The 16,281-nt window shown below is 38.8% G+C and overlaps 1 protein-coding gene across 5 annotated transcripts in view; it reads left to right on the top strand.

The window, feature by feature from the left end:
* The window catches only part of LOC124233072 (neogenin), a 247,290-nt gene that overhangs the window by 186,379 nt on the left and 44,630 nt on the right, over positions 1-16,281 (top strand). For all 5 annotated transcript variants that reach the window (XM_046650149.1, XM_046650148.1, XM_046650147.1 and 2 more), the window contains exons 9-14: positions 4,047-4,201; positions 8,700-8,848; positions 9,216-9,354; positions 12,358-12,407; positions 12,982-13,129; positions 16,140-16,250. In XM_046650149.1, coding sequence (XP_046506105.1) covers positions 4,047-4,201; positions 8,700-8,848; positions 9,216-9,354; positions 12,358-12,407; positions 12,982-13,129; positions 16,140-16,250 — 752 coding nt within the window. The remainder of the gene's footprint in view (positions 1-4,046; positions 4,202-8,699; positions 8,849-9,215; positions 9,355-12,357; positions 12,408-12,981; positions 13,130-16,139; positions 16,251-16,281) is intronic.

The following is a 16,281-nucleotide window of genomic DNA, read 5'->3' as shown; positions in this document are numbered from 1 at the left end:
AAGTGGAAGTTTGGAGCCAAATGTTGGAATGCCAGTAAGAATTTACACATAATCAGTTAAGAAGGGACCATTTTAGAGTCCTGAACAAGTGTGCCGTGTGATTTTATTAAACAGCTTTTATTAACAGTACTTTGAGGGTACTACACAAGATTAGAGGGGAGAAGAAATGGAATAAGAGAGACAAATAGTTACGTTAATCTAGGTGCGTGGTAGGTATGGCTTGGGTGAAAGTGGGAGCAGTGTCTTGGAGTGGACAGAATAAATCAAGGGAATATTTCAAAGGAAGATTCTTGGAGACTGTAATATTTTTTTGTTACCTCATTACTTTATGATTTCTGAATAAAAGCAATGAAGGTATAGAAAGAACACTAAGTCAAAAAACTAGATCCTGGTTACTTGTTTTATAAGTAAAATTTATTTGTCCATTGTAAGCTTAAATTTTCTCATTTAAAAAATGAGGATAATAAATTTTCTCCACAGACTGATGATAAGAATTCATTGTGAGGATGTATACCACTGCCTGCATTTACAAATTCCCTTACTTCCTGCATTTGAAAATTCAACCACCAGGTGGCACTATGTGCCTTGGTCATGAGCTATAATTCTATTGGCTACCCAAGGTACCCGAGATTCCAGAGGGTCCTTCCTCTGCCTTTTCTGCCTTTTCAGCTATGAAATATTCTCCTTTTTTCCAATGTCTTTAATGTGTACGGTAGTACTTTTCTGATTTTAGACATTAAACAGAGAGTATAGAGTAAATTATTCTAGAAATTAATAGTATTTTAGAGATGGAAGAAGTCTTAGGTATCTGTTAGTCTAATCCAGAAGTTGGTAAACTATGGACCCTGGGACAAATCAGACATTATTTTTATGGCCCAGGAGCTAAGAACAGTTTTTACATTTTCAACTGGTTACATTTTAATAGGTTATGTAAGTAACTACATAATATTTTCCGTTTTGCCTCTTGGCCTGTAAATATTTACTGTCAGGCCCTTTAATAAAAACTTTGTCACCCTGGTCTCATGCTTCTATTTAGTACGTGAAGAAACTGAGGCCCAGAAAGACTTAGTGACTTGCGTAGGATCCCCTAGCAAGGTAGTAGCATTGCCAGAACTAGAATTGGAGCTCCTAACTTCTAGCCCAGCGCTGTCCTAATGTGAAGTGTACCTTTTTCTTTCTCTTTTGACTCTTAGTTAACACATTCTAACCTGAGTCCCATTGCAACCTCACACATTTATGAGAATTGTCCTTCATAGCTTACCCTGGATCTCCTGAAGTCAAAAGTTTTTTTCTAGACAGACACTTGGTTCTGGGTCCTCAGAGCAATCTAGTGTTGGAAGCTCTTCAGGTGCTGGGTATAGTCCACCGTAGGGAATCACACCTCTTACGGATGTTTTTTGTTATTGTGATGCTTCTAGAGAAATTTGTTCTAGGTTTTTAGTTCCCTTCACTCATTTCTCCCGTTTTTTCCCTTTCACGTAGAACAACCAAAATGCTATCATTGCTATATAAGAGTTACGTATCAGAAGGCAGATCTCATCCATTCCTTCAGCACACGTTTGTGACGCTGCCTGGTGTATAAGCATTCTGCTAGGTGCTTCTGTTGTGAACAGGAAGGAGACACTCTTTCACGTCAGAGTACAATAGTGCCCCCCCACTCTCTTTCTCAGAAAGAACTCGTTTATACTTTTATTTACAGAGTGAGCAAAACAGACCTAATCTGTCTTGTTTCCTGGAGCTTTTAGTTTAGTGAAGTGTAAAAGACCTACTTCCTCTTAGATAGCAGTCATTTGTGATCAGTCCAGGAGTCAGCGCCCTCGGTGTAAGAAATCAGTTGATATCCTTCCTCTAAATCTTGTTATACTGAAGTTTAGCTAAAGAGAAAATACTATCTATAGATATCTCGAGTATCTCTGAGCAATACTTTTGTCACCATAGTGCTCTTTACCGATGGATCTGCTTATAGACAAACAACCTCTATAAATATGGCATGGGTACTGTTTTTTAATTAAAGTAGTTTACAGAACTATTGGAAACTGTTGAAAAACACTTAAATCTCTGAAATGCAAAAGATCACGTACCATCACACAGATTGGCGTATGCTCAACAAATTTTACTCAGTAATTTCAGGGAAAATTATCAATATTTTAAAGTAAAAATTTTTACTCAAATAATTTCTTCCACTGAGTAGTTTGGGGCCCTTTTATTACTCTCTCAAGATAGACACAGATCTTTCCTCACAGGATTGACAGTTCTTAAAGGCCAGCTATTTGTATAGAACAAGTAAATTCCATCACAGTATTTGTTGAAAACTCTGTGTAATGTAATAGGGGTTTTGTTACAGTAAGTACAGTAGATTGAGCATAATTGTGGTCTCAAGTGTGGACACACAGACCCCCAAAATAAAGCATTATTTTTTAAAGAATGGGATAACTGCTTTTATGTTTTCCTCTCATAATACTAAGTGGATGGCTGGATTCATTTGTACTGTTTCTGATTTGTCAGACGCATTTCACATCGGTTTGAAAATTATTCCGAAAGAGTACAGTAGTCCCCCCATATCCATAGTTTTGCTTTCTTTGGTCTCAGTTACCCATGATCAACCATGGTCTGAAAATATTAAATGGAAAATTCCAGAAAGAAACAATTCATAAGTTTTAAATTGGGCACCGTTATGAGTAGTGTGATGAAATCTCACACCATCCTGCTTCATCCCACTCAGGACGTGAATCATCCCTTTGTCCAGCGGATACACACTGCGTACACTACCTGCCTATTAGTCAACTTAGTTGTCATCTCGGTTATTAGACTTACTGTCTCGGTATTACAGCACTTGTATTCAAGTAACCCTTATTTTACTTAATAATGGCCCCGAAGTGTGAGAGTAGTGATGTTGGTAATTTGGATATGCCAAAGAGAAGCCATAAAGTACTTCCTTTAAGTGAAAAGGTGAAAGTTCTTGACCTAATAAGGAAAGGAAAAAATCATGTGCTGAGGTTGCTAGGATCAGTGGTAAATTTTATTACAGTATATTATAATTGTTCTATTTTATTGTTATTGTTGCTAATCTCTTACTGTACCTAATTTATAAATTAACCTTTCTCCTAGGTACGTATGTAGAAGGAAAAACATAGTATATATAGAGTTTGGTGCTATCCGTGGTTTCAGGCATCCAGAATGGATCTCCTGCGGATAAGGGGATCTACTGTATTCATTTTTTTTTTTTTTTTTTTTAAAGATTTTATTTTTTTTCCTTTTTCTCCCCAAAACCCCCCAGTACATAGTTGTATGTTCTTCGTTGTGGGTTCTTCTAGTTGTGGCATGTGGGACGCTCCCTCAGCGTGGTTTGATGAGCAGTGCCATGTCCGCGCCCAGGATTCGAACTGACGAAACACTGGGCCGCCTGCAGCGGAGCGCGCGAACTTAACCACTCGGCCACGGGGCCAGCCCCTCTACTGTATTCATTTTAAGAAATAAATTCTAGAAATCAGTGTCATGATTAGCTTATTTTATAGACTGGGTTACTTTTAAGCTTCCTGTAAATTTTTAATGTTTTGTTCACAATTTTAAAAGTGATAATCTCTAATTTTCTTTTTATCAAGATCTGTTATCCAAAATATACACAGCATTCTTTGATATTTTCTGTGAAAATTGGTTGGTACATGTAATCACCTTCTGTTTGTGTCCCTGAGAATCACCCCTTAAAACTCAGTGATTCCTAAAGCCTACAAAATTGATGACCAGCTGCCCCATTTGAAATGGCCCAGAATCTGGTCTGTGTCTTCTCTGAAAGGAAGTCTTGCTTATGACCAGGGATAGCAGCCAGTTAGCAGACATATATGACGTTGTTCTTTGCCAGTCTCCATATTCTACTGTGCACTGTTCCACCCCCAAAAGTTTCCTTTTTTGAGAGTTAATTTGACTTAAATTGTTAAGATTTTGAAGTGGTTTGGTATCTATAGGCATTGCAGTGAAAATGGAAACTGCACATTCTCAAAATATTCCTAATTGATGCTGTTTCTTTCCAAATCCCTCTTTGTCCAAAGGGAACGTGTTGAGAATACCAGTCACCCAGGAGAAATGCAGGTAACCATTCAAAACCTAATGCCAGCAACCGTGTACATCTTCAGAGTTATGGCTCAAAATAAGCATGGCTCCGGAGAGAGTTCAGCTCCACTACGAGTGGAAACACAGCCTGAGGGTAAGTCTGCCACCTGTCTGTCAGCTCGGCGTGCAGGTAGATCTATATGAAGGCCTACCTTACGTGTACCCTTGCACACCTAGGAGTACAGAAGTACAGTTCCTCACCTCCAAGGTCCTTCTGAATTAGTTAGGGGAGATCAAATTAATCCACATCACACAGTAGCAAGTAGTGTAAAACAGTAATTCTGCTGATATGTACTCAAATTTTACTGATCCTTTAAGACCTAGCTCAGATACCTTCTAGAATCTTTCCTCTGATCCTATCTAATATTGTATCTCTACAATTCTAAGATACATTATTGCTTTCTTCTTTAAATTCTGATTGTTAAGCTATCTCATTTATTTCATGGCAAAGAGAGAGTCTTTGTCATTCTTTTTGTTTCCCACAGTGTCTAATATAGTGCCTTACACATGAAGTAGGTATTTAATAATTAGCAACTGGATTGCCCTGATCTTTATACTTTCCACACTCTTCAGAATCTCTTTGAGATTTACTTTGGACCTGTGGTCTTTTGTGCTAAATAGTGTTACTTCTAATTATATTTCTTAAGATAATCTGCAGTTGAAATGAGTGTTAGGTTGACTTATTTTATAAATGTCTTGTATGTCTTAAGTTTTGCTTTTAAAATATAGGCCTGAAACTGCAAGGAGCAATCAGATCATAATTAATGCTTTTCCCATGAGACTTTCTTCTACACTTTTACCTTCTTTTAACACAAGCCCCTGTTTTTCCTTGGTGCCTTCTCCAGTTTTCTTTCACTATTAACTGCATTAGTTTTCCTGTATTAACAAGCTTCCAATAACAAAGATTTTACTTCAGCATGTGAGATACATTTGTGGAAGCTACTGACCAGGCAATGACACAGATTAAGTGAATTTAGCAATGAGACTATGGAAATAACTTAAGCACTTTACCTGATGGGTGGAACAAGTAAAGTCAAGAAGTGTATGGAGCTTCACTTTCTAATGCTGTGGCAAATCCTTCACTCACCAAACATTTACTGAGTATATATGAGGCACTCCACACGGTGTTAGAGATGCAGAGGATGCACAAGACAGGAATTCTGCCCGTAAAGAACAAGCAGTCTAGATAGGAGGTCATTGATCATTTCACTGATAGAGCTTAAAGATCAGACATCAAACCCGCGTAAGAACGAGAGCTCATCAGAGCGTCAAGGGCTTGATTTAAGGAAAGAATGTGTTCTCATTACAGGAAAAGGATGTTGAATTTCACAGTTACTGTGTTCAGATAAGAGGAGGAACAATCTATTAGATTTCGTGCTCAATTTTCCTCCGTTAGCTTTCATGTACAGGCGTCATTCATGACAGATACTGGGATATAGAACAAGGAAAAATTACTGTAAAAGTGAGGTAAATCAAGGCAAGTTCTGAGGAAAAGATGAGACCTGAGGTGGGCCTTGAAGCATTTGGCTTAGAGCAAGCATTCTTGGGGAAGGAAACTGCATGACCCAATCCCCAAAATGCAATCAAACAGTGCACATGCAAGACGAATCATGATGAAAATAAAAGAAAAGACTACTGGATTGGATTCAGTGCAAGGGCTCCATCTTGGCGCTATGAACCTTCTGAAAATATTTGTGTGTCTGTACCTATTCACAGTTTCCCTGGGAAAGAGCCTGTGGCCTTCATTATTATTTCAGAACTTATGAGTCAAACTGTTGAAAACTACTGGACTAGAAGAGTCATTGTCAATTTAGGGGTAAAGGAAAAGATGGAAGGGACAGGAGATTCGTTGAGTGCCTACCACGTGCCCATCACTGCTAGGCAGTCAGGCTGTAAAGATGAGTAAGACTTGGCTTCTGTCCACAGGGAGCGTATTACAGTCTGGTGCCAGAGACAGACAAGGAAATAGACAGTAGTGCGATGAGCTGTCATCACAGGGAAGGTGGGCAGCACAATCATTTGTTCAAGGAGTTCGATTAAAATAAAGTAGCTAAATAAGAATATAGATAGAGGGGCAACAGGCGCTGGTGAGGATACTTTAGGGATGGAGAGCGACTGTAGCGTGTTTTGGCGGAAATGGAGAGAGGTTCACACTTCCTCTCCAGGTATCCAGCCTGTGTGGGGCAGAAGTGTCGGACTCGGCCCTTGGAAAAGATTTTGCACTTTTAGCTTCACAAACCAACTTAAAATTTTTTCCGTTATTATGCCACTGTACAACTAAAATGAAAGAATTTGTTAGCGCCTTTTTAAGGGTCATATTTGCCTACATTTAGCCAATGAATATATTGAAAATGATTTCAAGGGAATTTGGGGACTTTTGTTTTCTTTCCCCTTTAGTAAGTTAGAGGAAAGTTCTCTCTCACCGCAGAAGTGTGACAAACCCCACCTGTCAGGCTGCACAAAATATGCTCTTGACAGTAAGTGAATAACATGATTCATAACTAAATAAAGCAAACAACTGTCAGAATAACCACATTCAGGTTTCTGTACTTTGGTAGCAAAACTAATCTTAAGCTGTGGTGCTGTTGTTTAAGAAAGCAGGTTTGTTTTACGTTTTGTTAGTTTTTTTCCCCTTTCCTTAAATCTAATGGATATGTGTGACAGAAACACTAGCACCAGAGAAATTGTTTTCCAATACAGAGTCTACCAAGGTGTAGGCATAGGCAACTGCCCAGGATTTGTGTATAAATTGGGACTGGAGGGGCTGGCCCCGTGGCCGAGTGGTTAAGTTTGCGCGCTCTGCTGTAGCAGCCCAGGGTTTCGCTGGTTTGGATCCTGGCCGCAGACATGACACCACTCGTCGGGCCACGTTGAGGTGGCGTCCCACGTGCCACAGCTGGAAGTTCCCACAACTAAAATATACAACTATGTACTGGAGGGATTTGGGGAGAAAAAGCAGAAAGGAAAAAAAGAAGAAGATTGGCAACAGTTGTTAGCTCAGGTGCCAATCTTAAAAAAAAAATACCAACTCTTAAAAAAACAGTAAAAATAAAAAAATAAATTGGGACTGGAACCTGTCAGTCAGACAAAAAAAATATATAGTAAAAAGGTAGGTGAGCCACTGTAGGAGTTAGAACTGGACAGTCAGTAAGGCAACCAATCATTGAGTTTTCTAGTCACATACATTCTATGGAGGGTGTTGTGATTTCCTCACTGGTCCTCTTGAGTCTGCATTTTAGAATCAGAAAGTGCTCACCTCTGGGCTCCACCACTTGCTAACTTCCCCATCCCTTGGGAGTGGTTCTAAACCTCTCATCATGGTCTATAAATAGGGAGGATAATAGTGTCTGTCATTTGGATTAGTGCAAAGATTAAATAAGATGTAATTTAAGGGGCCAGCCCTGTGGCGCAGTGGTTAAGTGTGCACATTTCGCTTCAGCGGCCCGGGGTTCACCGGTTCAGATCCCAGGTGTGAACATGGTACCGCTTGGCAAGCCATGCTGTGGCAGGCGTCCCACATATAAAGTAGAGGAAGATGGGCACGGATGTTAGCTCAGGGCCAGTCTTCCTCAGCAAAAAGAGGAGGATTGGCAGCAGATGTTTGCTCAGGGCTAATCTTCCAAAAAGAGCGATGTAATTTAAATGCATGTAAAGCGCTTAACGCTCAACTGGTTATACGCATTCATTAAATGATAGCTATTCTTAAAATTATTATTCTTTAATCTAGTCTTGTTCCCTTACTGTTTTTCTTCCATGCATGTGTTCACACATCCTTTCTAAACAGAAATATGATCGTGTCATGTCATGTCCCTGCTCATAACTTTTCAGCGATTACCGAACACCTATAAGAGATAATCCAAACTCTATAGCAGGGCATTAAATTAGGTTCTTCATTCTCTGACTCTTGTCATCCTTTTCAGCATTCTCTCTCCCATATCCATTCTCTGTTTCAACCATAACTGCATAACACTATCTTCTCACATATCCTCCCCATTGACTGGAATAGTTTTCCCCTTGGTATCTAAGAAAACTGTCCATTCCTCTTACTCCCCAGAAGTCTTCAGCAGTCTTCTCCTTTGCTACCCACCCCCTCCCAAAGCAGAATTGTGTACTTTCTCCTTTCAGTTGGTAACAACTGTTACCAACTCTTTTAGCACTTATGACGTTATTTATTTATAACTCTATGTCTGACTTCCCTCTGCACTGGGAATTCTTTGTGGGCAGGGACTCTATTCATCACTGTGTCCCCAGTGCCTAGTAAAAGAAGGCTTTCTTTTTATGATGGTTGGTTTTATGTGCTGCCGTCCCACTGCAAAACTAGGATTTTATATACCTCAAGAAGAATTCTGCAGTGTTGATTTTTTTCTTTGAATAAATTTGAGATACTTCACAGATAGTTTTTGGTGTTGAGTCTTAAAAAGGCTAATGCATTTAATTATATATTACCCTAAAACCACTTCAATTAAGTCTGTTGTTTTCTTAGTTTTTATTGTTTTTAAAATGTGGCCAGTATGACATTATTGCTGAGAATGGTCATTGAGGAGTGCAGTAAATTTCATTTGTATCTTGCTGTTTTGAAATTTTCTTTCTAGTTCAGCTCCCCGGCCCAGCACCTAACATCCGAGCATATGCAACTTCACCTACTTCTATCACTGTCACCTGGGAAACACCGTTGTCTGGCAATGGGGAAATTCAGAATTACAAATTGTACTACATGGAAAAAGGGACTGATAAAGAACAGGTATAAGATGAAGCCATTTTTCAACCCATTGATTGGAATAGTAAAGTTGAAATATGTTTCCAAAACTCAATACCTGTCTTGAAGTCTTAGGGAAAAAAAAGATCTATAGGAAATGGAAAGTTGACAGATTCTATTTCTTTGTACCAACATTTATTCTGTAGTTTCTGTCAGCATGGGTCACTAAACATCAAGCAATATTTCTCAGTAAATTGCCAGTGTTTATGATTAATCTGCTTTGACTGTTAAATAACATTCTGTAAAGGGATAAAAATCTGCATTGTGTCAAATATAGAATTTGTATAGTTAATTATTTTGCAGCGTTTCTTTTGGCTTTCGTTGTGTATATAATTGTTTTATTTTGTTCAAGGATGTTGATGTTTCAAGTCACTCCCACACCATTAATGGGTTGAAAAAATATACAGAGTATAGTTTCCGAGTGGTGGCCTACAATAAACATGGTCCTGGAGTCTCCACGCAAGATGTTGCTGTTCGAACATTGTCAGATGGTGAGTCTTTCTTCCTCGGGAACAAAATCTCTTGCTTGGGGGCCCTGATGGCGTAGTGGTAAGATCATGGGCTTTGCTGTCAAGAAGATTCAGTTCAAATCCCAGCTCTGCCCCTTACTGGTGGTGTGACTTTGGTCAAGTCAGTTAACATGTCTGAGCGTGTTTCTTTACGTGTAAAATGTAGATAAACCAACTTCATTGTGTTGCTGTAAAGACTTAGTGAGAGAGCATAGAACATGTAGTGCCTGATACTGAATATCTTCTCAGTGTTTTTATTTTTAGTAGGGGCTTTTGTATAAGTAAATATTATTGCTTCTTCATAACACAGACCATTCCAGGACTGTTGGAAGGCTAGCCTTGCTCTACTTAGCAACCATGTTTGTATGCCAAATAGATCCTTGTAATTCCCAGTCATTTGTGGCAGTTTCATTTCTCGCTTGTGATTGAATTTCTAAGCCAAGTTATATGCATATGCCCATGATCTGGAGCAGTATTTTTCAAACTACAGCTTGCCAGAGATATTGAGTGAGTCAAGACCAGCATTTTTTTAAAAATATTTTCAGAATAGAACAGAAAATAACAGAGTTCATTGCACTTTAGTAAGTATATGTATTGTTTCATGAAACTCAGCTAAATCCAACGTGTTACAAAAATGTCATTTTTTAAAACTGTGTGTGTATGTATATATAGCCCTTATATATATACAGGCATGCTTTAGAAGCTGTGGTTTGACTTCTTGAAGTAAATGGTCAACCATAATAATGGTCACACTAATAAAGGAGCAGACTGACATCATGTGCCTCCTGATGTGATGCATTGAGAAAGACGTAACTTCACCTGTTTCATGTATGTTGTATCCCTGCCAAAAATGTTTAACTTGAATCTGATCATGATGAAACCATGAGACATCCCAAAATTGAGGGAAATTCTGCAAAATAAATAAATAAACCACCTGAATTCTTAAAAAATATTAGCCTTATGAAAGGAAAAATAAAAGATTGAGGAATCATTCTAGAATCTAGATTAAAGAGAAGTAAAGACACATGAAATAAAATAAAACATGTATGATCTTTGACTTGTTCCTGGATCTGGGAGTAAAACCAGCTATGAAGGACACTATGTATTAGTACAATTACTTTATGTTAGATATAGATAATGTTAGGCAATTTTAAATATTAGCTATGTTATTAGATATATTAGATACTATTTTTGTATTAAGATTAAATTTTCTGAATGTGATCATTGTATTATAGGTCTCTGGGAGAATGTCCTTGTTCTTAGGCAATACGTACTGTAGTATTTAGGAGTAAAGTATCATGATGACTGCAACTCTCGCAGATGATTCAGAAAGAATATGTAGATAGATAAATATGTGTGTATAAATATAATAAGAGAAATAAAGCATATGTGACAGAATTGGTGAATCCACTTGATTCCACCAAAAGAATATATGGTGTTCACCATTTTATTCTTGCCTCTCTTTTCTGTGTGCTTGACATTTTTCAGGATAAGAAGTTGGGAAAAATAAATATGAACTAGAGTTTGGTTAGACAACTACATAAGCCAGTTGGTCAAAAGTTTTGAGAACAGTTGAGGGAACAAGTGTTTACTGTAGGCTTTTAAATCTACACATGAGCCAATTTTTACTGTGCTAAGTGGGTTGGCATGCTGACTCCAGTGCCTGTCACAGGAACTGAATGTGTCTTAGCCTGGTGCTTAAGAGAGCACTTTGGAGTGAGGTGAGCTTGGTTCCTGTGCCAGGTGAAACAAATATCTTGGGCATGTTAACTGCCCTGAACCTCATCTATAGTTTTGTCATCTATAAAATGAGAATAATAACGGAAACTCCCTTGGTATGATTGTTGTAAGGATTAAGTACCCACCATGTAGGAGTATGCAGCAGATCTTAGCAATGGTAATGATGATGAAGACAGAAACAACAACTGTGTTGGGTGCCCCTGCACCTAAGTGAGAGGTTCTTAACGGGGATAGTAGGAACCATTCATGAACTTTTTTCAAAACACATGTGTCTAAGTTGTACTCCAGACCCTCTGTGCCTGGATCTCTGGATTGAGGCCTGAAGCACTTTGTTAGCAGAAGATACAACATTGAGCAAGAAATAGTCTCTGTCCTCCAGAAGCCTGTAGCACAGTGGGCACTTAGTTATATACCTGGTCACCAAATGTCAGAAAAAGAGAGAAAGAAGTTTCTGTGGATGGATTAGGAGAGGAGAGCTAAAGTCAACATTTTGTAGGTAGAGAAGAAACTGATTAAGTTTACGTAAATTTTCTTTGCTTGCTATAGGTACTACAGAGGGGGATGTTGGAGAGTGTATGGACCATAAACTTTGAGATACCCCTGTCTTATGTTCTAATATGTGAGAAACTAAAGTTATGCAGCTGTTTATTTAGCCGGGAGTCCCAAACTTCTCACATCTAATTGAGCATTCCGATGTATAGTTGGCTTGTGAAGTCACGTGGTCACTTTACTGAAGCTGTCATTGCTTAAATATCTCTTTGCTCCACTTGGGAACGGCCTTCAAAACTGGTTTAAGAACCGCACAAGAAAGCCTAGCTCACTGATTTATGTATGTCACATTTTGGACTCATAGTGACATTACCCGGTTCATTCACTTGCCGTATCCATTAGACTTGTTTCCAGAACATTTGTGGCTCTTCCCTAAGATAAAGATATGCTATCACCAAGAATATTCAGAAGAGTACATTGAAGGGTCGCAATGTATCTGGGATCTAGAAAAGTTAAAAGTACAACCTGGCTTGAGTATGGGTGCATTTATATGAATGTCTCATTTTTTTAAATGAATCAAACACAACCACACCTTATCCACATACTGTTATCAACATGAAGGCACTGGCAGCTTGGTTTAGACCTTCAGGTTGCATAATCAGTGTTTGAGATATGCATTTGGGTAGAGTCTGGCCAATAACAAGCACATGAGGGTGATATGTAGGTAACTGAAAAATTTTTTTTCTCCCCATCCAGTTCCCAGTGCTGCTCCTCAGAATCTGTCCTTAGAAGTAAGGAATTCAAAGGTAAAACTTTATCTTGTCATTGTTCATTTTTACTGGTGTACTGTTCAACCTCAGAAGGGCTTACCAAGAGGGAGATTCTATATCAAAACAATCATAATCAAGCAGAGAAGTAAGGTGACATGGATGGTACACTTGCTGGTAAAGCAGGGTTTAGAAACCAACTCCGGTTTATTCTGTTTAACTTTACTGCTTTTCTGTGAAGCAAAAATTACTTTAGCCTTTCTGCAAATATATTGCCATTAGTATGTAAACCATGACATTCTAGATCTTAGCATTCCAGAGCCTTGGCAATGAAGTAGGAAGAAGTAAGTTGTTTATGATACCTTAGTATCATAACTTAGTACTGTGAGATGAGCCCAGTGTGAATCAAAGGCAGACATCTGTCAGATGGCTTTAAAATTAAAAAGTATTTTTGAGTGGTTATTAAATAACTTAGCGAACTCTGACCTGAGCACCCTGCTGCCTTTATTTTTGTTCTCTTTACAAGGTGAATTTAAGGTAATAACACATAAAATAGTGAGGACTAAGCTTTCAATATATTCAGTCTTTTTCCTATAATCTTGTCTTTTCCCAGAGTATTATGATTCACTGGCAGCCACCTCCTCCAGCCACACAAAATGGGCAGATTACTGGCTACAAGATTCGCTACCGAAAGGCCTCCAGAAAGAGTGATGTCACTGAGACCTTGGTAACTGGGACACAGCTGTCTCAGCTGATTGAAGGTAAGCTGCTTTGCACATAGGCAAAAGCTAGGAGATGCTGTCTTTCTCAGACATTGAATTGTGCTAGTCTACTGACTACCCTCAGCTGTTGACCTATACAAAGTGAAAATGGTTCAAAAGAGTTTGTATGGTTCAGTCTGCTTCTGACTTGATAAAAATTAATGGAAAACACTCCTACAGGTTTTGCCATCTCTGGGTGGTGAGATTGTGTTTGAGTTTTATTTCCTTACTTGTCTTTTTCTGTATTCTCCCCATTTTCTTTTTTGAATATATATATTACTTTTTTGTGATCTATAAAAAGGTAAAACAAAGCTGTATAAGCAAAGAATCTACTCAGTCTGGTTGGTAGCAGAGGTTTACAAAATTATTTTTCTAACACTGACACCACTTGTTTATATGCAGCCTGAAACAACATTTGTGAATAGCTATAGCAATGTAATAATCATTCTTATTACTATGGACATGATAAAGTTTTAGAAAATTCTCTCAAGGATAGCTTGTTTTGAATAGTTTTCCCTTTATATGCAACAGAGAAGTGGCTTACCTGGTAAAAATGGACCCAAATGCATCTCTAATATGCATTCCCCCTACAGATGGCAGAGTACCCTCCTCTTCCTTGCTCAGGTAGGAAAAGTGGAGTTGGCTTAGCAAGAAGCGTGGGAGGGGCATGGGCAAGTTGGCTCTGCAGGAGAAGCATGGGAGGAAGGTGAAGTGCTGTTGCTCTTTGGATATTGGGACCGTGCTTACAAAGAATAGAGACAGATGCCCCTAACAAACCCTTTTGGGGGTTCCTAGTAGAGCTCGAGGAAGAAAGGTATAAGAATGGAGGTCTTGTCATTATTATAAAAGCCTGGAGAATTAATTCATCATCTGTGGGGAACTATAAACTTTCCTGACATTGCTTCCCTCCTGGGTAGACATTGAAAGGATTAGAGAAGGTTGATATCAACCACTTGGCTCTGCTCCCAGGGGCCAGGTTCTTAATAGAACCAAGATCTGGAGTCAAAAAGTGTAATGAGTCTTCCCTTCTTTATAGATATGAATTTCTGAAAATTAAGAGAGCTGCTGACAGTGGAAAACTGTCCTCTAGTAATCCAGCAAGCTTTTTTCCTTACTCCTCACCTCGCAGATGGGATTAAATTCCTTCAAAATAGGAGAAGGTGAATATTTGTCTCCAAGGGTACCTTTCAGTCTTTTGGGTTCTTCACATGAACCCACATAGCTCTGAGCTGCAGCGAGTAAACATGGCTGCAGTGGGTGTTGCTGAGAAATCGCACTAAAGGAGGATTATGGTAAAACTGGTCACAGATGTTCTTAAAAGTCAGTTTCTGATTTTATTCCAAATGCAGATAAATAACATTTCCCATCTGTAAGGCTTTTATTTTGAATATTTAATAGTAGATATTTACTGTATACCAGGTACTGTTCTTGTTGCTAATAATATAGAAATATAGTACAGTCCTTGCCCATGAGGAGACTATTCATTTTCTCAATGAAACGTTTGCTATGTAAGAAAAATACCACTTTCATGGTAAAAGTAACTTTTTCTTCACAAAGAAAATTCTTGCATTTTAAAATCATATTTAGATTCATTCGTTTAACAGACTTGATTGAAGTTTAGCATGTTTTGGTCCCAGGATGCTCACATGCTCTGTCTCTCGCTCTCCCTCTCTCGCTCTCTCGCTCTCTCACATTCTAATTCTCGCCAAAAGGGGAGGGAATGATAATCTGGCTAAATTCTTTTAGGACCTCAATTGAGCCATGTTTGCTAGTGGTCCAGGTTGTTGTCTGTTAACCATTATAAATACATGTACAGCCCACTCTGGCACTTTCTGGTTCATTGTATGCAAGGAAGAGACAGGGAGGTAAACTGACTTGGGCCCAGCCATTTTGTTTCTCTTTCTGTCTTGCTTCTTGCTTTCTTGTGGGCAAACAGATTCAGGATGGGCCTGCAGAGAACCCAACCTCCCATCTCTCCTCTCACACCATGTGACAGGGTTAATTAACTGAGCCAGGGCTCATCCTGCCTCCTGCCCAAGTTCTCTCAATAGCTCTCTCTTTGGAGTTTCTATACCATACTGCTGGCCAAAGATCCCAATATTTGGATGTGGGGAGGTAGGATAATTTTTCATAACCCTTCCAAAGCCTATCACAGTATCTAGTATTTAAGTGCCCTAAAAATGTATGCATGTGAACTGTACATTTAAAAATGGTTAAGATGGTAAATTTTGTTACATGTCTTTTAGCACAATAAGAAAGAACAAAATGGACACATGAATATATGAATAGCTGACCATATTATTGACTGTTGCCCTACTTTGTAGGGCAGACTTTTACATGTGGATCTTTGTTGCCTTCAATATATGGGTAAATCGTGTACTTTATTAGCTGATAGTAAATATGAAAGGTTGCATAATAGAGAGGCCTTTTTCCTCTTTTGTTTATTGTATGTACTGTATTGTACTTGTGGGCCAGTAGGCTGTTGAGAAATAGATTTCTAGGCCATATTTGGTGTTTAAAGTTTTTCTGCTGTCGTTATGGGGTAACTTAGAGAACAGAGGTAACTGGTAGGAGATAATGTCTTTGCGTTCTTTTCTAGTCTTGCGTGTCTTCTGAGACCAACTGACTTTATTCCTTTGTTATAACTCTTTCATTATCCTTGGCCTCTTGTTGGCTTTAGCTTCCTTAGTAACAAAATGAAGGGATTGCTTTAAGTGATCTCTAAGGTGCCTTCCAGCTCTTAAAAAAAATTCTGTAATCCCCTGGGAGCGTTGCTCATTTCTCTCCTCCAGGCTTGAGTGGGCTTCAGCCTCTACCTGAGAGCTGGGAGCTCCTCTCTGCTGTGTTTGTGTGTTGCTTGTTCTGTAGCGACTTTAACTGAAACTTTATCAGGATACTAGCTACATACTGAGTTGGTAGATGAGATATTTGCTCTAATCAAAGACTGTTAATCTTTTGTTTTTCCAAAGCTCTTGTTTCAGTTTGTCTTTCTTTGTCATTTGGGTCTCAGGTCTTGATCGGGGGACTGAATATAATTTCCGAGTGGCCGCTCTAACGATCAATGGTACAGGCCCCGCTACTGACTGGCTTTCTGCTGAAACTTTTGAAAGTGACTTGGATGGTAAGAACAACAATTGGCAGAATTGGCACAG

This window comes from Equus quagga, unplaced genomic scaffold (assembly GCF_021613505.1).
Source record: "Equus quagga isolate Etosha38 unplaced genomic scaffold, UCLA_HA_Equagga_1.0 153_RagTag, whole genome shotgun sequence".
Lineage (NCBI taxonomy): Eukaryota > Metazoa > Chordata > Mammalia > Perissodactyla > Equidae > Equus > Equus quagga.
Note: the sequence above shows the minus strand (reverse complement) of the source record. Positions and strands in the feature narration are given on the sequence as shown.